Source organism: Daphnia carinata, chromosome 9 (assembly GCF_022539665.2).
Source record: "Daphnia carinata strain CSIRO-1 chromosome 9, CSIRO_AGI_Dcar_HiC_V3, whole genome shotgun sequence".
In the NCBI taxonomy this organism is placed as follows: domain Eukaryota; kingdom Metazoa; phylum Arthropoda; class Branchiopoda; order Diplostraca; family Daphniidae; genus Daphnia; species Daphnia carinata.
In genome coordinates, this window is record NC_081339.1 from 3,104,342 (window position 1) to 3,126,417 (window position 22,076).

The window sequence follows — 22,076 nt, forward strand, 5'->3', positions numbered from 1 at the left end:
AATAACAATAGTTCTCCACACCCACAACTCCATTTTCAATGTTTACTTTATAAAGCTTGCATCCAAGGGCTTGTTGACTCGGAAAATTCTTGCTACACCTTATGAGAAAGTACGCCGAAATTCCGCCTACACTTGGACAACCACAAATCGACAACCTCCGTCATGTAGATGTACAGGCTGTATATAGCACACTACCATCTATTTCTAAAACCCATTTTATTTATCTCGCATATTGATCGGAGGAAATATAGCAGCTCTGTGTGGCTGCTGTTGGGCGTAGAGAGCCAAGTTTCTCGACACACTTTAATCAAATGTGCCGACGCCAGTTTGCCTCCTAGCTGGCAGAACAAAAACCGAGGAAGGAGAGGAGAAAATCTGTAAAACCCCAAGAAAAAAACAAACAACGATGGCAGGTATGTATACGTTTTACGAAAAAAACAAAAAAAATTGATTCCACCGAGCACAAGGGTTCATTGTTGTTTCGCTACGTGCGTTCGTTTTTGTTATGCGGCAGCGTTTTTTTATGGGCTATTCTTATTTTGATTGATATTGACTATAAATTTTCAAATTACGTCCACTTCCTTTTTGTCTATACAAGACCAACGCTTCTATTTTTTTTTATTGAAATCTGAAGAAGGAATAAGAAAAAAAAAGTTGCTGGCTATACACTATTGATTAATGGATGAATGGCGAAGACGCTACGTATAAAGAGATGCTTGCCCCTTTGAAGTTGGCACTTTTTTTTTTTTTTCAATCGTTATCACTAGCCAGAAACCGCAGTGTAGGTCTTTGGTCTCATTTTCCGCTTGCCTTACTCTTTTTTTTTTTTGTTACAGATTTTTTTTTATTGTTGTATTTGTTTGATGTCCTCAGACCTTGCAACTTGATCATTCCATCAGCAGCACAACTCCGCCTCTTGTTCAACCCACAAGGCTAAATCATCTACCATCATCCGTCACGATGTTCTTTCTTTCTTTTTTTTTTCCTTCCTTTCTTTTCTATTTTTAATGACCATAAGTTATTTTGAGTCTAACAAATCAAGAGATCTTTTATCATTTCTAAAGTTATCCCACTGGACTTTGTGCCACAATAAAGTAAAGTGGTTTCCTATCAAACTAAGAGCTTCGATCCGAAATTGAGCAGAGTCATTAATATTTATTGATTTACAGAACATTCTGGCTCTTTAGGTGTAAAGGTATCAGCCTTAGTCATCATCGTACCATAGTGGTGCAAACATCCATGAGAACCAGTGGACAGTCTTACATTCTTGCATAGGATCACGGTTTGCTTTTCTAATGCCAACCACGTTTGTTAAGCCACACGTTAAAGATATACCATCGGGTACAAAGAAGAGTAAGTGTTACATCTTTCATTTTGCTGCTAAAGTATTTTATTGATTATATATCATTGAATTCATTTAAATTGCGTCTCAGATAGGCAAATGGTGTCAGGATTGCGCCATCAAGGTTTTCGTGAAACAAAGCAAACTATGGCCAATATCACTCTGGAGGAAACATTACGACCTCTGTGGAAGTTGACTTACTACGGCGGAATTTTGTTGGATTGGTGCTGCCCAATCTCTGAAAATCATTCTCGTTTTTGGAAGGCTACGCGTTATATAAGCATTATAATGTCATTCTTCCTGATTCTTGCCGTTTTCGCATTTGAGCTCGCGCAATTATTTGTTGGAATCGAGCGTGCACTCAACGTTCATCTCATCATACTGAACATCGTTTGGTGTATCCCGGGAATCGTTGGTATCATCATTCAGGAGCAGTTCCTACGGCATCGGCGTGAGTTTCTCAGTTTCTTCAAAGCCTGGAGACGATTAGAAATTGAAATCACCAAGTTAAATCCATTGAACCCACACGATTGCATAATGTGCGAATCACGAAGGATGCATTTGGTGATGTATACCATTCACTGTGGCATGGCAATTGCTGGCATGATTTCGATCGGATTCGATATATTTAATCGTCCGGATGCACCGTATTTACTCTCTTACTACAAGACTATTCGCGATTCAGTGCCACAGTTGTTGGTTTGTTTCGTTCACTTGGCTGTCATTTGCTTGACTTTCATATTGCTAACTCTAAGTGACTTGGTTACGTCGTTCACTTACTATCACGCAGGGCTTGCTGTTGATCGTCTGGAGAGGGATGCTAGATTAGTATTTGCTAGACGTTTTAACATCGAGGACAAGCTGTTCATCACGGCTTTAGATGATAATAATCAGTTGGAGAATGCCTGTAAAAATTTATCCAAATTATCTCCGAGTGTTGCCGAAACTCGTGTAGGCCTATCCATTCAACTTATTTGGGCCCGTTTCGATAAGATAGATCAGTTGATTAATCAAGCTAATTCACTTTTCGGGAAGTTTTTAGTGTGCAGTCAAGGTGTGCAATTATTCATGATAACTGCTTTACTTTATTCAGTGTTTTATTATTTGGGAGACGCCCTTAGATTAAAATCGACAGGCCCGATTCTTCCCTATGTCATGAATTCCCTGGGCATAGGTTTTCGTTTCATCTCTAGTATGCTAATTTCTTCACAGTTGCATCGATCGGTGGGTAGATTTCGCATGTCTCTCAACTATCTGTTGGGCCAGCATTGGAATGAAATGAGCAAACAGGATCGGGACTTGTTGCGTTCTCTCCTGTCTCGCCTTTACACCGATTCGTTAGCCGCTAGCCCTCTTGGCCTCTACAACATCACACCGTCCATCTTGCTCAGTGTTGCTGGCCTGGTAGTCAGTTATGTCATTGTTTTGCTTCAATCAAAATAATTAGCAAACCTAGGCTTACAGTATCTAAAAACTCGAGCCTATCCGGACTTTTTTTGCGGGGTTTGTTAAATGCAGCTAAATACAACGGTCAATTGGACTAAAAAGCTGCGAGAAAATGCCCGGTGAAAACATTACTGTAGAAATGAATATATTATGCATTTTACGGTATGTTTTTACAGTATTTTTATTGCTTGGCTGTAACAGCAATTTTCAAAGTATGTGTGTTAGACATGCCTCATAATATCGACGAGTGTAAAACAAATACCTATACATGAATCGTAAATTCAACAAACGTAGACTTTTCAAGATACGCAGAGCCTTCAAAACCAATAAGCTCGTTCGTGTTAATATTTCATTCTCTTACCAAAATGCCGTACCGTTCTCTTTCGCGTTGTATTTCTAATTTATGGGGAAAACTGCATGGCACCTCTAATTGGTAAAAATATAGCACTCAACCGTATTGAGAATTATGCCAAATCCATAAATTAACCCAACGTGTAAAACAGACATGGAATCAACTGAAGCGTAGTTGCTGCAGCTCGACTCATCTGACGACAAAATGTTGAGCCACGAATGAAGTTGGCGTTTGATTTCTTGTGACATGTTACCATGTACTTTGCCTTAAATGGAAGAAGAAACGGCCTAATCAATGCCGGTTTTTTTGGATAAACTGAATCTCTTTGGTAGTTTAGATTGCTTCCACACAGCCCCAACGCGGTAGCAAATACATGTAAATTCTCCTTCCTATAGCCATTCATAGCTTTATTTTATTTTTCCCAATTCTTCCGTTTGAGCAAAGTTAATATCTCCGTATTTTACCAATGATGACGAGTAGATACGACAAAACAACATTTTTTCATTGGGTTACACGTTCTGCAAAATTTGTACATTTTATACAACATTTCACGACAGAAGTTCTCTCGCGGCCAAGATATTCTGTCTGAAATGATTTATTTGGTAAGCTAAATGATTTATCAGTTTCCTGATGAGGATTCTGTCAAATGCAATTCTTGTGTTATAGTACTGTACCCACTACCCTACTAAACCCAACACCCAGTTTTTTCTGAGATTTTCCTCGATAGATGATGCGGTTTCAAATAAAAACCAGTTAGATACAGTTTTTACCGATAGATGGCACTATAGATGGTGCTTTAACATGCCGCCATTACTTTTGGCTCCATTTAGCTCTGACACGTACGACATGCAAGTCGGTAATTTAGGCAATTTTGAATAGGACAACGTGGTGGACTATTAAATTGGATTATCAAGCAAACGAACGAACTTCTAATCGGTTCGTTCGTTCGCTTGTTATTAAGTCTAATGGTCCAGATGTGTTGCCTTTTTTTCCATTCAGGTTTCAGCCTGGTCCAACCTATACCCCTATCAGTAATAAGACTACAACTGACCGCAGTGCAGCCATTCCACTTCTAGGGATATTACCCTATTTAGGGAGATTTAAGGAAAATTTTTGGAATCTAGGGTGCAGTTATGGAAATCTAGGGTTTCCGGGATTATCCAGGGCCTATTGAATTTTCTGGGGATTTCTCGGGATTTTGAGATTTTTGGCCAAACCGCTGTTGCTTTTGGCGCTTCTATGCAACTTCAAAAGTAAAATGTTCCTCAATAAGAGCCACCAAGCGGACAATGGTGAACGGTACGCTTTTCAGAAAGTAGTACTGACTAGGATACACCACGAACTCCATTTGATCCTCCAAACGTCTGTGCCAAACATATCGCACGCCGAATTTTTTAAGACTCAAGTCTCCGACTGAATTTCTGACAAGCACTTGACCCAATTGCAAAAGCTGGGGAGAGTTCCTTGAATATATACGTAGGAATTACGAATCTATTTTGTTCAACCATGATGAACAATTTGTTGTTGAGACATGATGAACCCGAGGCCTCTCACACAATTTTGTTATCTAGGTGAGCAACACACCGTTCATTGGGAAACGCTGTGATTCTCTTGAGGCTTTATAACGTTGAAAGTTCGATGACAATTATTTTTGGAAAAAACCATATCTTTATTGCTTAACTAAACACATATGATGGGGCAATCCGATGGTTTTATTTCCATAGCCAATTTAAATTTTTCTGGTAACTTGTTTGGCTTTGACGGGCACTGAATAATTGCTTTAAAAATGTGTTCGATATACTGTAGTTAACTAAAATAACCCATTTTATTTATTTTATTTACATTTATAAAAATAATAAAATTTTTTTTGAAGCAATGGCGTCTATAAGAATCGAACACGGACAGTCGACGTATGATCTCAGTGCTATACCACAGCGCCCTACCACAGCGCCACACCACTATTAGTCACATATTATATAGCTCCGGTATTGGAACGAAGGTCGATGAAAAATAAATTTGTTTGAGATGTGCGGTCCTGGCACAGTGGTTACCACCTTCGCTTCGCATTCTGAAGGCCCCGGGTTCAAGTCCCGACACCGCCAACTTCCCCCCCTCCCTTTCCCTCCAAATCTTCATTCAAGATACGCAAGATTCATCGGATTACGCAAGCTTCTACAACAGATCAAGACGCAAGATTCTAGGCCTTCAAGAAAGAAAAGAAGAAGAGAGAAAACAAGAAGAAAGAAAAAAAGAAGAGAGAAAAGAAAAGAGAAAAAAGAAGAGCCATGCCTACTATAAAGGGGCTAAATGGCACATCAAAAAAAAAGCCTTGCCAGGCTAAAAATGGCAAAAATAGCCTTGTCAGGCAAAAAATCGATCTGTAGTACTGTTCACTACCTTGAAGATCGAACCACAAGCTGAAAGGTAGAGAAGAGGCGATCGTTGAACGTAGGCTGTTCGTTAGCCTCCCCACGGCCTGAAAGACGGCTCGTGGATGCAGGCAGCTTATCATCGGGATATGTGACCCAATTCGCTACCCGTAAGTTTTTGTTGTTTAAAGCATGAAGCATTTTTGTATCTATTAAAGCGTAGCAAAACTTATGAAAGATGTAGCAGACTTTTGTAAGTAACTGAGAATGTTTGGTAAAATATTATTTATTGAACAAGCTATATATAAGCTATATAACAATATAACAAGCTATATATAAGCTGGAGACCCGAGTTCGAATCTAGCCTCAGTCATTTCTTTTTTCCCTTTCCTACCGTAAGCTGGCACGCGCGGCGCTAGGTTCCACTTTCCACTGTTTTTCCCACACATTTCAATTCTGCATTCGTTACCAAACAGTGGAAAGTGGAGCTCGGTTTGGGGTATTACTCTGGCAATGCAGTTTTAGGCGCTGGAGGTATTGCGTTGACAGGCCGTTATTATAGTAGGCCATGTGAGTATCCCATGAAAGTAACAGGGATTTTTCTGGGGATTTTATTTTTTTAAAATAGGGATTTATGTCCCCAGTCTGGCAACGTTCTAGGGATACCACTTTGCGGAAAGTGGAAACACTGCCGCAGTGTCACCGCGTGATAGAATATGAAGCTTTGATTTGTCGACTGTCGGCCATTGAATTGAAACTCATCAAGCCTGTCGTCAACTAATCATATCCATTGCCATTGTGATTACTAATTTCTTTCACCATTTAAGTTCCTCATGGTTGAAATATGATTTTGCAGGATGAATGTGGATAATGCTGATTGAAGTGCTACAGAGCCCATCTTCATTCCCTGCTCATTATACTGGCCATGAGATTGCCTTTCATGGTTTCTGATGTTACCAATCTGTTGCTGCTTAATATAGCATCAATACCTGGGTCTGGCGTTCCTTGGGAAGTTTTGCCTAAAAGGCAACTGTAAACATTGGAGTTCTTGGGTGAACAAACTTTTTTCTCAGATTTCTTCTTAGTTGCAGCAGCTATTTATCTACCATGTAGGCTGTTGGTCACAACTCAGGCATGGGGTTGGCAGGGTTTATATGCTACATAGTTAAAGGTATTACTGTCAATCACCTTGGTGGCAGTCCATATGGTGTAACATATGCCTGTTTTCTGCATGTTCAAGGTACAATTCATTGTTAGCAACTTTGTTACAATGTGAGGGTGAATAGGGATCACCATGAAAAGGTATTAGGATTTGAGGTTTTATATTACTATTGTTCTGAGCATGTTTGTTTTTTTGTTGTCTTTTAAACTTGCCAGGCTTTTAAAGTGTTGCTTTTGTGCATGCCCTAACTCCGGTTGGCTTAAGTGGACATCATGTTCTTTAGTGCCAATCAACACTGCAAATCTGTGTTCCAAGAAATGGCCTTGATTGTGCAAGATGAGTTCACCTATAGTATTTTGGACACCTAAATGTGTATTTTGAAAACAACTTATTTGAAAAAGTGTAAGTGCATTCATTGAATTCCAATTAATTTGGACAACAATCTTTGTTCTGGTTGGTTTAACATCCCTTTGGGTCTGTGCATTAAATCTCTAGTGCGACAATCTCGTTACGACAATGTCTATTACGAAGCTAATCGGAACATCTAATCTGGGAGCTCACTGGTCGCTAGCAGGTATTATGTTATTTATGCAATGTGTCATATGTAAGTGATGTCTTTTGATTTCTTTTTACAGGTTAAATAACATTGTTTTCCATAGCATAGTGCTTAAAGTTGGAACATATTGGAATAAATTGCATCCAACAGTTGTAAGGTGACTTTGGTACACACTATCAAAGTTTGCTAATGAAGAAATACTTGAAGTAAGGTATTTCATACTTACACCTAGGAACATTGGAACAGAATGCGTACCAAATGCTGTCATATCCATAGCAATCGGTATACTGCTTAGTTTCAAGAAATAACTTCTATAAAAGTATACCTGGCCCAGATGTATCTTTAGTTATCTTTGATCAAATTGGTGATGGGTTTACAGTTAAACCAATCTGTGAAACTGTCGGTAAGCTTACAACAAACTGACGAATTCGTATCTAATTTATGTAAAAACATTAAGGTAAGTTTTGGCATAGTTATTGCAATACTATTTGAGTGCATTAATTGGAAGCTATTTTTCTTTTAGGTGTGGTTTAGTACATCCTTATTGAAGATTCCCTAAAGATTATTGATTTGGGATCCGTGATTGTTGTTTGGCCATTAGCGTCAAATAGATGCTGCGCTTTCGAAAATGGAATGAATACTTCTGGAAATGGAACAATACTCGCAGTACCCGATATATGTTCCAGGTGACCTATAGCTTAATTAAATAAACAAGCTCCTTACAGGAACCGAAAGTTGGTTAAAAATCGGTTATTGCTGTGAAGCTGGTGAAGTAGTAAGCTCTGTGGGACAAGCAACAGCTATACCTCAACGAGCATCGAAATCGTATTTGACGAAGAGGAGACTTCAAGCACTTAGTACAGTGATGGCTAGGGACGAGAAAAAGACTGCAGGTCGGGAAGAAATGAAATTACACGACGATCTTGGTGATGTATACTGAGTATTGGAGCTGCAACGCTTTTCAACAGCGTGTGGAGCAGTACTTGCGAAATCCCATCAATCGACTACAGATGACTTTTGCATTTGGATTCTGGTATCATTTTATTTAATAGCTATTTACACATCAATCCTAATCGATTGTTGTTGGCCCATTTTTATTAGAAAGGATGTGTCGGTGAAGTTAATTCTACTTTCGTCCGCGCATTGGTGACATGTGTTATAAAGGTTCCCATCGAAGGCAACTTCGGGTTCCCTATCGCGTTTCTTCAGTTCATCTAGGCTTCTTCGTTTTCCTTGAAGTGATTGGTTGTCGTGGCATGATGTGAACGTGATCATACTGGCTCATCAACAGATCAGTTTAAAGGAAATTGAAGTTTGAAAGGTACTTGAGAATTTAAATTGTATTTACTTATAACTTGAAGGCTTTGTCCAGCATCTGGTCCGTCTTGCACAGCGATCATCGAGGAAGAAACCCTGGGGAAGAGTTCTATGCCACGTTGGACTTGCTATGCAGTTAAAAGTAAATCTGCTAGTTCTTCCGGTTGCATGTAGCATAATGCATTGGGCTTCTTTGGTTGCAATTTTATATCAACATTTATTTTGTTTTTTCTAATTAAGCCAAAGTCCGATCGTCATTCCAATATTTCAGTGAATGAGTAAATGCAAAAACTTGCAAATACGCATTAATGAGATATTGGAAAAAACTACTTCACTTTTGCAGATGGCTGGAGCCCGGATGGGAGAAAAAAATAAACGGCCGGATCTTTTTGTTAAACTTAAGCGTCATCCATGAAGCAAACCCTAGGATTGCTTGCTCAGGAAGTTGGACAGATTGAGGTATTACAAATTACATGCCTTAGCTTTTTTTTTTTTTTTTTTTTTTTTTTACAATTGAGAGGAAAAGAAATCTAAATTGTCGATGCTAATAATCTTTATATCAAAGGAAGACGAAAATAAAACAAACGATGGTCAAGAAGTTTATATGTCCCACAAAATTAGGCCGGCAAATGTTCGTGGTAATATTTTATTTTTTGTTATATACACACTGTCATCTGTAACAACCTTCGTTACCAATGTAGAATACGCATTTTTGCTTCTTGACCAGATTTTTTCCGTGTGCCCAATCTAGTATATAATGATAGAAGTTTGTTACATCTGTAATGGAAGAAGACGACTTAAGCTAATGGGTGTGCAGTGCAACAGTGAATATATTTCAAGTAAGAAGACCTACCACAAGAATTCAGACTTTAGTTTGAGATCTAAATGGATTTTCTGTAATTTCTTCAATTAGAATGCAAGAGGTTCTTAGGACAGCAATGAAATTCGCCCAAATTAAGTGAGTGATCCTTATTTTTACTTAATCACTCGTGTAAGTTGTTTAACCTATAAACCCATTGGACTGTGCAGCAGAAAAACTGTTGTGATAATGTGTAACATGTATTTATTCAGAAAGAAGAGCAAAGTGGTATCACACCTGTGATTAGGGATTTTATCTGCTGTGACTGATGACGAATAGAGGTTGAAACATGTTCAGTTTGAGACAACATGATTATTGGTTAAGTAGCTGATGAAACACTTGGAATATTGACAGCAACTACTGCATTGAGGTAAAGATTCTTGAGGTGAGTAACTGCAAAATTTCTGATATCTAAAATAATTTCTAATAAAGCATCGTTTTCCTGTATTGCGAGATGGGGTCCCGCTTTGCGATTTCATCACATAGTGTTAGAGTATTCCCATAAATTCCCAAAAGCTATTCCGCTGCAATGGCAACTATTAGACGGAACAGAGTGAGATTTGTTGAAAGGTAATTTGTTCGTATTCATTAATGAAAATTTATTGTGAACTTGCTAGGATGCAAGGTGTTTGAACTATATTGCAGCCCGTAATAGGGTAGCTATATCCTGTTTTGAAAGGAAGACGTGCGCTAACTTTTCACGTCGGTCGAATTACTAATGACGTTCAGTTTGGCAATGGCGGTGCCCGTTTTAACGCGTTTTCCTTCAAGAAGATGGAAACAAAGTGGTATATTTCGTTAAATCTTATTAGCAATGGGAATCGCAATTTGTTGTTTTCAGAATTATCGTAAACATGCATAGTTCACTACACAGGGGATGCCCACCGGTAAATGGGAGCTAATTCCGGAGGTATTCCAGTTCTTGTGGATCAATGGTAAGCTATCGCTGATTCGAGATGGTACCTACTACGACTTACTATTTATTATTATTATTATTTTTCGATCATTTATGCGATTGAATTTATTGTTGTCCACGTGTTACTTCTAGAGTACTCGGAGCTGCTTTTGGAGTCGAATTGGATTTATCACTTCTTTTTACATCCATCACTGCACCTAGGTTAGTTGTGTATAAAGCATAAGTTACTTGAGTGTCAACCACAAACTTCCTCCTAAGACAATCCTTTGCAAATTAAGAACAAATTGCCTTGCAATATTTAATTATTCATTTTATAACCATACAGAGTTTATGTATTTTCCTGAAAACAAGTCCTGTCGTTTTATTTGATGTATGATTCGAAATATGTCAATCTACGTCTATCGATCCCATAATTTTCCGTGAGTCCATCCCTGCTTCCATTTTCGGTGGACTAAATTCGGGTCTGCTAGATTGAGCAGATAGTGGTTTTTCTGTCCTAATTCAATGTAATGAACTTAATCTTGCTGACTGTATAGTTTTGTTTTCACTTGTTTTCAATGTAATATCACACTATATTAGCATTTCGCCCTGACTATTTTAACAGTGAAAGCCAACTAAGTTTATAAAATTCTACTTCAGTCCATATTGAAACTCACAAAAAACTAGAAATACATGCCAAAACTAACGATAACGAATCTCTGCAAGAAAACAGAACCGCATTTTCGGGATTCCCACACAGTTTGGGGTAGAATTGATGGGTCAGGAGAAAAAACCACAAAATTTTTATTTTTAGCCTAAATTCTTGTTTTTTGTAAAATCATGGTAATAAAAATTTTCGCTTTGCCCCAATTTTTATACAGAAGTCTTGATTCGTCTCCTTGTGTGCATTGTTATTCTAAAGTTATTCGTTACTTCCGGCAAACATCCGGAAAATTAGCATAAAAGGAAGTAAGGCATCCTAACTTAAAAATCAAGTCGATTATTCACTACGAATGTCTAAATAATCCTGAATGCCTTTGTGTAAGGTTTTTAAAACCTTGGTTGCTTCGCTTTAACACCCAAAAGATTGAACGCTACCGTCGTCTGTCATGTCCGCCATTAGCTACGTAAACATGCAAACAATTTAGCTCTGTTGTTTTTTTAAGTTTCCCTTGTTTTGTGGACCTTTTTCAACGAGTAAGTAACATACGATCATAATTTTTATCCAGGAGTTATTCTTTTGCTTCGTTATTAGAATTAGGAAGATTCTCTTCTTGTGTTAACCATCAATGATAAATTGAACACAGAAAGCAAACAAGGCAATACTCAGCTTGTGCTTTGGAAAATTCTATTATCTGATTCCTCTAGGTTGTGTCTCCTCCCTCTCCTTCAGAGCATAACAGAAATATTATTGGCAAATGTTTTGCTCCAGTATTACCTGTCAGTGAGTCTCTCACTGAGTCTCCCGTAAGTTGACTTAAAAGGATTGGCTGAACTGTTTCAAGCTCGAGCCTAATAGCTGAGCTATCACTATTTAACACATCTGCCTTGTTCATCTTTATCGAGAGAGCTAAATGGTTTAGTAACCCTTGTCACTTCTGTATTCAATGTTGTGACATCTGTTGTACTAGAGATTTCCTTGTTTGTACTTCGTGAATTTTCATTCAACTAACAAAGCTTTATTATAACTGCTTGTGACTAGCTCTTGTTGAATGAATGTTAAAGATATGGAATGTTTAATTACAGTTTAGCAAAAGATTCTTTTGGCTGAAAGGCTATTTGACAGAAGTAGCATTCCGTTCCCTCAGTCAGTTTTATTTTAGCATTCCCAGTAATGCTAGGAAACTACTCGAGCTAGTTTTCATTTTTTTAAACTTGTGTTATTTTAAAATCCAAACCAATCATAATTATACTTTGATCTCTCTTTTTAAAAATTCTTGTATTCTTTTATCTGATTTCTTTACATCTATTACACAGGGTACAAAAAGAAAGTCCAGACAGTCGCGTCATCATCTTCTTTTTCTTCGCCGTTGTCTTATCGCCTCGTCGCTTTCTTGGTTGTCTTCGCCATCATCTCGTTGCCGCCTTCGCCACCATCTTCACCATCATCCTGTTGCCGTCTTCATCTTCATCCCGTTGCCGCCTTCACCATCATCCCGTTGCCGTCTTCGCCGCCATCTTTACCATCATCCCGTTGACGTCTTCATCATCATCCCGTTGCCGCCTTCATCATCATCCCGTTGCCGCCTTCATCATTATCCCGTTGCCCACTTCGCCGCTGTCTTCACCATCATCCAGTTGCTGTCATCATCACCATCGCGTAGCCCTCTTTGCCGCCGTCTTCACCGTCATCCAGTTGCCCTCTTCGCCGCTGTCTTCACCCTCTTCCCGTTGCCGTCTTCGCCGCCGTTTTCACCATCATCTCGTTGCCGTCTTCGCCTTTGCCTTCGCCATTGTCTCTTCGCCGTCTACGCCATTCGTCTTGGTATTGTTTTTTTTTGCATTGTAGTGTATAAGCTAACCCGTTGGCTGCCACCCCGTTTGCTCCCATTTTTTTTGTAGTTGTAGGGACCTGGGCGCTGTTCTCCTCATGGCCATGGGGGGAACAGTCGCCATTGCGCCTAATGGCTTATGCCATTAGGCGCCCTAGGCAATGCACCAGCAGGGACTTCTCCTTGTCGGCACGGTGATAGATAATCCAGGGGTGTGCATTCCCGGAATGGACTCTATCACCGCGCCAGCCCGGACTTGTCTTCGGACAAGTCCCACCTTGGTCGGTGATCCTTATGACCCGACACGTAGCAAATGTAGTTTCAGCAACCTACGGGTTGCTTGGCCTGGCAGCCAACGGGTTAGCTTAAGGGTATGTTTGTATTTGTATATGTATTTGTATATATGTGTTGTATAAAACAGAGGTGGAATTGTGGGTGGTGGAGGGACAAAAAATACAATTCCATTTGATTCTTGTATCTGAATTTTTATTTTATTTATTGAATTTGGTCTTTGAATATTACTGGTAAGGGAATCGAACCCTAGGTCTTCGACGTACAACGTCGATGCTCTACCATTGAGCTATTTATCTGTTTTTTGTAATAGATTTGAGGGGACCTCTCTACAGTTAGATTACAATTATACTGTTTTAATGAAAAATATTCTAGTATGTAACGCAATGCAAACTTTGCACTCACTAGAATTTTCTTCCCTTGATACGGATCGAACTTCAGATCTTTAGCGTGAGAGAGCTATACTATACCACTGAGCCATCTTTCACATTTCATTTGTTACTATTCTTCCTTCTTGTAAGACAACCTTGTACACTTGTATAGCAATGTAACTTGGATGGAAAATAGTTAGATATAGTGTAAGACTCACGGCTCTATGGTTGAGCTTCGGCATGCCACGCCGAAAGTTAAGGGATCGATTCCTTCAAGAGTCTAGTTACAGTGCATTATAGTAAACAGAGAAGATAAATATCTGAAATATGTGTGAACTTTACAATGAACTGGATATTACGTGCTATACCTGTACGTCAGCAAGGAGAGACTGTAGCATTAAAGAAGGAATGAGAACGCAATGTAGTTTAAGCTCTTTTTTTTTATGAATGAACCTCAACACGCTTATTACGAGTCAATGGGAAACGGGCCATAGGAAACAAGTGAGCCCATTCATACATTTCGGTTAACATAAATTTTAATACTTTGTCTTCAGGTAGCATTTTTCAAAATTTCCACAACCGGTGTTAAGCGTTATCATTTAAAATTTGGTGCAACTAGATACCTCTCTGGAGTCGGTATGATTTTTAACCTATATAAAGAAAACGAAACATGAATCAATATCTAAACGTTTGCCTATCAATATATATAGAGATATTTCATGAGCTTGATCTGTTTAGATGACTCGCTGTTATATAAAACTTTCGTCTTCATGTCCACGAAACAGGGACCCTCTTCTGATTGGATTTTGCGAGTCAACATAACCTCGAGATAATTACCAATAGAACATTAATGTAACGTTTTTTGAATCACAATGTTATTTAATTACGTGAGCCATGATCGAGGAAGGGAACAGCCATTCCGAATGAGCGCTCAATACATCAGGATTGTTCGGCAGAATCTGTATGGCGTCGGACAGCGAAGAAACTAACCAAAAAGCGACTACCTATTTTGTAATACCTATGCAACCAAGACGATAAATGGTATTTTAATTAGTTGTAATTCTAGGTTTACATGCAGAAAAAAAGACAGACCTAGAGCTTTAGGCCAAGACGGTTCAAAACATTCTACGTCTTTTCAGGAACTCCTCTCCTCAGAACGATACATTGGGGAGGTCTGACGTCGCGATGGGAGAGAGCCAGTTCCGGTACAGATACTTGATCTCTTTCACAATATGCATATGCTCTAGATCTGCTGACTAAAGAAGCAGAGCAGCAATTTAATTCTTTATTTTCTTAAAGGCATTTCGTTTCACCTGTTTGGCTTCGTAAAGGTGACACCAACTTACGACGCAGTCCGTGAAATTTCTCACCATGCATGACGGACAGTAATACAAGATAGTCAGGGCAGTCTAATTGAAGAACGCTCCCGTTGTCCAACGCATTGAATAAAAACAAAAAATCAGGATGAAATTGCTGATTATTCTGTAACACACAAGTGATCGAGGATATTCTTCCCGCAATGTAATACAAACTGTACTCCCATTTCCTGTTCGGATCTACCAGGGATCATTCCACTAATCTCTTCTTTAAGGTCCTGGATGACCGATGTTGATTCTGCGATAACGATACATTCGTCTCACGAAAAAATTTGTACATTTGACGTTTGGAATTGAGACTGACCGTTTTAACTGGGCACATTTTTCAGGCCACCGCAGCACTGTATTTTTTCCATCCTGCAAATATACCATTACGGCGCCTATGAGGACCAGCAAGGATTAAACTTCTGTCTCATTTAAATCTATAATATTTATTGCATTTATTGCATAACGTACCGTGAAAAACTGTTGTTGTCATGGGCACCCGCCTCTAAGTACTTGAATAGGCAATGTTCCGATACTTGGAACAGCTGAAATAAGCGGTTGTGGTCGAAAATTGCAACCAGTCCCACTGGCAAGAATCTAAAAGTAAAGACTTGTTATTAACAATATCAGCAATTGGTATAAATGACGGAAAGAGTGATGCCATAATATGGGAGAAAAAGATTTGTAGGTGGTTATTCCCTCTAAAATATGGAGGATAAGGATTGGTTTTGTTTTCAAAGTCGTTTTTTTCCTTAATATTTCTTTTGCTTAAATCTGATGAACTTAAGTGTTCACTCCTTCAATGGCATGCAACCACTAAACATGGAAAGTTGGTCTAAGTGAATGTCGACTGGATTCAAATGAACTAATGGACAAGCAGCATAATGCCTCCTCACTCTTGAAAACATACTTTTATATGTTTGCCAACTGAACATCTAGTTTAATTTATGTACCTTATTTTAGAACATCCATATTTGCTATTTTTTACAATATGCTCATCTTACGAAAACAAAATCTGGGCTTTCACTATCAATAAGCATTTTTACTTAAAGAGCAGGATTTAGAGAATAAAGTATCTGCATTCCCTCCTGTTTTAAATAATGGCTGCCTTTTCCCTATAAAAACGATAAATACTTTCATACACTTGCCAATTGAAAAACTTTTATTTTTTGCTTTGCAGTTAATCACCCTTCCTCGGCAAGGTATAGGCAGTCATCGTGTGTGCCATGATCAGCAAAATAACAGATTACATACCTAAAACTGAAAATGAAAACCGTGATATTTATCAACAAAATAACTAGACTAAAACCATTTAGGAGTTCTATTTCAGAAAAATGGTTACAACTAAAGGTACTAAACACCAGCCATTACAACTTTAACAAATATTATCAGGGTGTAAAAAAAACTTACCTTTTAAATCATCACATGCAATTTCTGGACAGGATCCCTGACAGAATATTATAACTGTATAAAATGTGGTTTAGAATAATTGAACATCCTTCGTCCAAAATCTCACGCAAAATACTGATCCAGTTTGTATCCTTGTACTATGCTATTCATGGACGCCTGATATGCCACGTGTTTCAGCGCCCCTTTTTAGAGATAGATGTAATATTTTGTGATATCTGTCAGTATCTTCACGAAATTTTGGTTTTTTAATACGGTCCAAATCTATTCGTTTAAAAAAAGATTTAAGCGAGCAAAAAAAAAAAAAAAAATTATGAAATGCAAACTAGGCTATAAAAGATTTCTACAACTTGTTTTCACTCAGCGCAAGCTGTGGACATCGTCAGATAGCGTTGCATGCTTAACCTACTTGGCAGGCAGCGCCACCTAGCGGCTGTAACCTACCTGAATGGCCCTGTATGTCCGTTATACGCCATCTGGCGTCGCTTCACGTAACCTGGCCACATGAGGAATTTCACAGTTTCCGCGGGTGGTCCATATTTTAGAAGTCTATTTTGAACTGTCCAGGTCCATAGTTTAGTAATACCCAACAACACATTTATTCTGTGATTACCATAGTTTTGAAACGTTGCCCTCTTCTTATTTTACCGTTTCCAACGTTCTATACAGATCTATGACAATCATTTTGTTTCCGTCACCAAATATCGCAGATACATACTCGTCAGCATAACAACTAATCCGATGGAAAACGCGCTAACTGATACATCCTGTAAATTAGCGAAAATGAAGACAATATTGGTCTTCCCGCGTGAGCCGATGTCGTAACGCAAGACAGATCATTGGAGTTGTATGGTTTAAATGGTGGGAACTGAAGAAGTTTCAGCAAACTGATCTAGTTACCAAAACTACTTTTCCGAATACCCGGAGGGAGACACCATAACGCGGACTTCGATCCGCTTCGCTAATAAAACGTTTCACCAGTTCGTCTTTCAGTGGTGATGTTTCCTTTTTTAATTTCTGCCTATTCTATCCGGACATCGGCATTTCGCGATGACCTGGTGACAAAGTGTCACAGACACGAGCATCTTACCTGACACCAGAACGAGTAATTGAAGAAAGAAGGGACAACGTTTTCCTATCGAAAATTCTACACATATTTCATTAGTTGCCAGTTTTTCAACCAAAAATTTACTTTCTCCAGTCTTTCATTAAAAACACTGATGTGGGAAAACCCAAATGCATGTAAAAGTTATCAAAGAAAATTCGTAAATAATCTTTAGAGAAAATCTATTAGGATGTCACTGTCATTGAAGCAAAGTATTTATAGAAGAAAGCAAAACAAGAGGTGGTTGCTTAACCATATAAAAGTAACGACGGATAGACGGAATGTCGAGCCTAGTCATTTGATACATCCGCAGACAAACTCTTTATGTGAGTTGTTCGACGCAAGAAGCTGGAACTAGTTGATTGAGAAACTTTCAATCACTTTAACCTGTTAGAAGAGTTCCTCCGCCAGAAAGTGTTATTGGTTTTTCGAAATTTAACCTGTAGGATCATAGACAATAAAAGGTACGATCGAATGTCCTATGGCCGTGATAAAAAGCCGTATGAGGCGGTCCTTTACCTTATGATATTTCGAACGACAGCAATGAAATATGTTGGTTTGTACCTAACGAACCCGAAAAAAAGAAAAGAAATTAATTCGTTTATAAAAAAGAAAAAAAAGAAAGGAAAAGAAAAGGAAAAGGACTTCCTCAAACGTACAATATTAAGGTCTAAGAAACCCTGTAGCAAAAATAAGCAGAAAAATGGATAGGGGACATCAATACTAATACCGAGAACAATACATCATCCTCTAACCCTAAACGTAAAGACACCATTATCTATAATATCGTAAATGTGGCCAAACTACCGATGATTTCGTAAATTTCACAGCAGTCTTCTGTGATTCCTAGAAGTAATCGACAATAAAAAAATACGTAAATCAGTATTATGTATGCAATAACAGTGGTGGTAACAGCGGCGGTTACTAACCACGAACTCACCTATGATCACGCTATGGAATTTCCAAGTGCTGTAATGCGAACTCGGGACTTGATTTGCTAGCATACGTATTTTTTTATAGGAAAGAGCCACTTCTGCGATAATGGGCAGGATCCTATTCAAAGGATGTTTCTCCAAAATTGTATACAAAATGGTGTGGCATTGAAATCAATGGTTCTTACGTAATCCCGGTAAGATGAGAACAATGTGATCTACCTGTCGTTCAACGGTCATATTTTCAAGCACATAGAAAAGGGAAAAAGGAGAACCTACCAATCAAAAGCAGTATCCCTTCTACATCGTTCCGGATTGATTTTCTTTTTGCGTTTGTAATTAGGTGTATGTAAATGTAATTCACGATCACCAGCCGATTTTTCACTTACGTTGTTTTGGTTGGCTCTACGTGAACTGCTTTCATAGAAGGTGGTCGCTTTTCTTGAATGTGCCGTTTCATATGGTTAACTAGGCAGCACAGTTTTCTTTAGCTTGAAAGCAGAACCACCAATTCTATAGCTGAGTAAAACTAAAAAAAGTTCTGTGATGGAATCCTCCACAGCTGGCATCGAAGCACTGGAGCCAATGTTGCCCAATAGTGGAAAACAGGGATGGAATAACAGCAATCCAGAACAAACTACTACCTCTCGATCCATAGTAATCACACCCAAGCAGGACCAGACGTCTTTCAAGTAAATTCAATTAAAATATGCTAAGCTTTTACTGAAATAAATGCAAAAAAATTACCATTTCTGTTCAGAAAACGTAATAGCTTTAGGCGACTCGTCACAAAATCAGGAGAATCCAACATCAGCAATGGCCAAATTACTGGACCTGGAACTGGAACTTTTGTTGGCTTATTTACTTGGTTGGTTGACGCAAAGTGGCGATGGACCGGAATTATTTTTTTCGCCAGCTTCTACGTAACATGGACAATGTTTGCCGTCCTCTTTTGGCTGATATGCTATTTCCATGGTGACTTCGAAACACAGGAATCTGGTACCACTTGTTGACATTTTTCTTAAGAGGAGGTCTGGGCAGCAATTGAGCAAATTCCATTCTTAGGCGTCGTCGGAGACGTGCTTGCTAATAGCAGTCAACCGTGCGTAGAAAACATCAAGGATTTCACATCGATTTTTCTTTTCAGCCTGGAAATTCAAACGACGATTGGATTTGGATTTTCGCGAGTGACTGAGGATTGTGCTGCTGCTATTGTGACATTAACTGTTCAGGTTGAACGCTTTTCCTATTCCAAAATTAATGCTTAAAATTCAAGGTACTTGTGCTCGTTATATTTACCAGGCTATTCTGGGTACCATTATTGAGGCCTTCCTCGTCGGTGTGGTTTTTACGAAATTAGTACGGACGAAATGGCGAGCACAAGCAATTGCATTCAGTCAATACTCCGTGATTTGCCAGCAAGATGGACAACTCTCTCTGATGTTTAGAATAGCTGATCGACACACTTCTCGTATCATCGGCGCTCGAATTAGGGCCACTCTTGTCAATCAGACTCGCGTAACACGAGAAGGACATGTTGTTACTCTAGATCAACAACCTCTTCGATTGCATCCGTCTGGAGAAGATTCAGACTTGCTTCTTCTCTGGCCGACTACTATAGTTCATTCAATCACAGTTGAATCTCCTTTATATGGCATGAACGAAGCTGACATGACCCAAGCTGCATTCGAAATAATCGTCACTCTGGAAGGCACTACTTCGTCAACGGATATGTCAACACAGGCCATGACCTCTTATTTACCCTGCGAGATTTTATGGGGCTATCGGTTCGACGACATGATTGGCGCAAAATCCGATAACGGTAGACCGACAGTTGATCACAGTCTAATGGACAGTATCTATCCTGTGGGAATAACGGCCGAAGACAATGGAAGCGTGGAATTCAGTCCTGACTAGTGTAAAATTGTTTAAAGGGAAAAATAATAATAAGTTTAGTCTCCAATACAATGTATTTTCTACCTTGGGGAGTTCTTTCAGAGTAACTTCGTCCAGCACAAAAGAAATGGACAAGGTGCGAAAAAAAAAAAGAAAACTGTCACGACAAAAAAAAACAAAAAAAACACGAACCAGTTGGTAGTGGGTCAACCAGAACCTTGTTTACCTTCAATCAACAAATTCACGTGTCTTTCTTGGGTAGAGTGACAGTGAAAATCTGTGAGTTGCGAGAAGTTGCCTTGTTAAACAGGGCCTTGTGAATAGTTCCAATATCTGGAGCGATATGAGCCTTGCCCGAGCTTAAAGGAGCCCTAAATATTATGAAAACCACACGTACACTTTAAAGGGCAATCTGATTTAGCGAAATAAGGAATAACAACTTTCGTACCTTGGTTTCATCGCCGCAGGAGCTGCTTCTCGTCTGGGTTCAAAAATGGCTCCCATGCTACAGTGCATCGGGAGTCCATCCAGTTGTCGATTATGGTAGACATCGACGGCTCTCAAGGCATCATCACGACGAACATAGACAACTTCTGCAACGCCGGGTCGTTGAAGTGACGCTCTTACTAAGGAGCCTACGTCACCAAAGAGTTCCTAAAGGAATTTGGAAAATGAAACTTTAGACCTTACATTATTTAAGAGCAGCAGACTTACGACGATGTCTTCTTGTGTCACTTTGGGATGCAGATTGCTGACGTAAACTCTGTGTCCACTCTCAGGTTTCGACTTGACCTCACCTCTCGGTCCGAGACGCTTTTCTGTCGCTAGGATGCGCTTGGTTGCTGACAAAGGGGGCTCACAGTCCATTGCTGCAGTACTCATGGTGTGCTTCTTACGGATCAAGGGTATCAAGTTACTCAGGTATAGTGGAAAGTGAATTTAAATGTACACTTACAAGGTCATAACTGGGTGCTGCTGGTTGATGATAAGCATAAAAGTTAGGTGGAGGAAGTAACTCATATCTTGGTGGGATGTAATGAGGAGGGACTGGTCCAACATTCAATCTGGCTAGCTCATTTTCCACTGTTCTGCCAATAGTTGTTCTAGTGAGATTGTGGGATCTTCCTACCTCTCGTATTAACTTTTTAATTCCTTGGTTTGGCCTTGTGTGCAATGCTGCTGGTTTTCTTGAAAGCTCTGGTTTCTTAGAAGCAAGTTTCTGGCGGAGGTCAGTTTTCTTTGCCATTGCAGCAATGCGGTCTCTTGCATCCGTAATTTTCAGCCTATTTTTGGCCAAAAGCTTATTTCTGGCATCAACAACAATAAGACCACCTTTCTTGGTTGTTGGCTTTACATTCTGTTTGTTAGAATTTCCCTTAAAAACGGGTTTTGCACCATTCTGTCTCCCGCCTTGCTTGGTCACACGACCTCCTCCATTTTTGGCCACACCTGGCAGTGAATTATTGTTATTTTTTTTATTATTGCGAATTCCACCTCTTTTCACTCCACTAGCGTTTCCAGAATTTTTGTTTGTCCTAAAAATTCACACAAATTCGGTTAATAATAGAGACAAATGGGCAAGAAATATTGGTTAAAAGGTTGACTTTCATACTTTGGCTGATACCTCCCTTTGTTGAGGCTGAATTTTTTCGGGTTTTCTTTAATAAGCTCGTCCAAACTTCTGTCCATTCTCGTATTATTAATGGATAAACCGAGCGATCGAAAATGAAAAAATAACTTCTAAAACTAATGCTCAAAAATCAAGCCAAGCGTAGGGCAGACGAAATGACGGAATACTTAATGTTCTATCAAATGGTTGATTCCGATTAAATGATGCCTAGAAGATGTCACCATCTAGCGTCAACGGTACTAACTATTTTTGCTTAAATTTTTTTGCGTGATTTTATTTTTTCTTCGTATTCT

The 22,076-nt window shown here is 39.1% G+C and overlaps 3 protein-coding genes and 3 long non-coding RNA genes across 8 annotated transcripts; 4 read left to right on the forward strand and 2 right to left on the reverse strand.

Annotated features, from left to right (window-relative positions):
• The first annotated feature begins 1,441 nt into the window (after positions 1-1,441).
• Positions 1,442-2,785, forward strand: LOC130688519 (uncharacterized). The gene has a single exon (XM_057511500.1). It carries the CDS (start codon positions 1,442-1,444, stop codon positions 2,783-2,785), a length of 1,344 nt encoding a protein of 447 aa, XP_057367483.1.
• A 3,957-nt stretch (positions 2,786-6,742) lies between these two features.
• LOC130689088 (uncharacterized) lies at positions 6,743-8,254 on the forward strand. The gene is made up of 6 exons (XR_009000647.2): positions 6,743-6,811; positions 6,887-7,073; positions 7,167-7,245; positions 7,307-7,684; positions 7,751-7,913; positions 7,992-8,254. It is a non-coding gene; the product is annotated as an uncharacterized LOC130689088 (long non-coding RNA).
• A 1,772-nt stretch (positions 8,255-10,026) lies between these two features.
• On the forward strand, positions 10,027-10,952 carry LOC130689086 (uncharacterized). Its single transcript, XR_009000643.2, has 3 exons — positions 10,027-10,191; positions 10,266-10,338; positions 10,452-10,952. It is a non-coding gene; the product is annotated as an uncharacterized LOC130689086 (long non-coding RNA).
• A 3,011-nt stretch (positions 10,953-13,963) lies between these two features.
• On the reverse strand, positions 13,964-16,376 carry LOC130689176 (uncharacterized). Of its 2 annotated transcripts, XR_009000665.1 has the most exons (6): positions 16,224-16,376; positions 15,285-15,410; positions 15,133-15,208; positions 14,766-15,066; positions 14,545-14,708; positions 13,964-14,470 (listed from the first exon to the last, which is right to left on the reverse strand). It is a non-coding gene; the product is annotated as an uncharacterized LOC130689176 (long non-coding RNA). The 2 variants fall into 2 exon arrangements; XR_009000664.1 differs by having other exon boundaries at positions 14,545-15,066.
• A 2,427-nt stretch (positions 16,377-18,803) lies between these two features.
• LOC130689116 (inward rectifier potassium channel 4-like) lies at positions 18,804-20,241 on the forward strand. The gene is made up of 4 exons (XM_057512127.1): positions 18,804-18,949; positions 19,018-19,256; positions 19,323-19,489; positions 19,560-20,241. Exons 1-4 carry the CDS (start codon positions 18,804-18,806, stop codon positions 20,172-20,174), a joined length of 1,167 nt encoding a protein of 388 aa, XP_057368110.1. The 3' UTR covers positions 20,175-20,241.
• On the reverse strand, positions 20,024-21,979 carry LOC130689114 (polymerase delta-interacting protein 3-like). 2 transcript variants are annotated; one of them, XM_057512125.2, is made up of 7 exons: positions 21,766-21,979; positions 21,109-21,688; positions 20,868-21,044; positions 20,602-20,807; positions 20,380-20,524; positions 20,238-20,260; positions 20,024-20,170 (listed from the first exon to the last, which is right to left on the reverse strand). In XM_057512125.2, exons 1-5 carry the CDS (start codon positions 21,840-21,842, stop codon positions 20,395-20,397), a joined length of 1,170 nt encoding a protein of 389 aa, XP_057368108.1. In that variant the 5' UTR covers positions 21,843-21,979; the 3' UTR covers positions 20,024-20,170; positions 20,238-20,260; positions 20,380-20,394. The 2 variants fall into 2 exon arrangements, 1 of the variants encoding a protein (XP_057368108.1); XR_009421855.1 differs by having other exon boundaries at positions 20,238-20,524; positions 20,868-21,041.
• Positions 21,980-22,076: the final 97 nt, after the last annotated feature.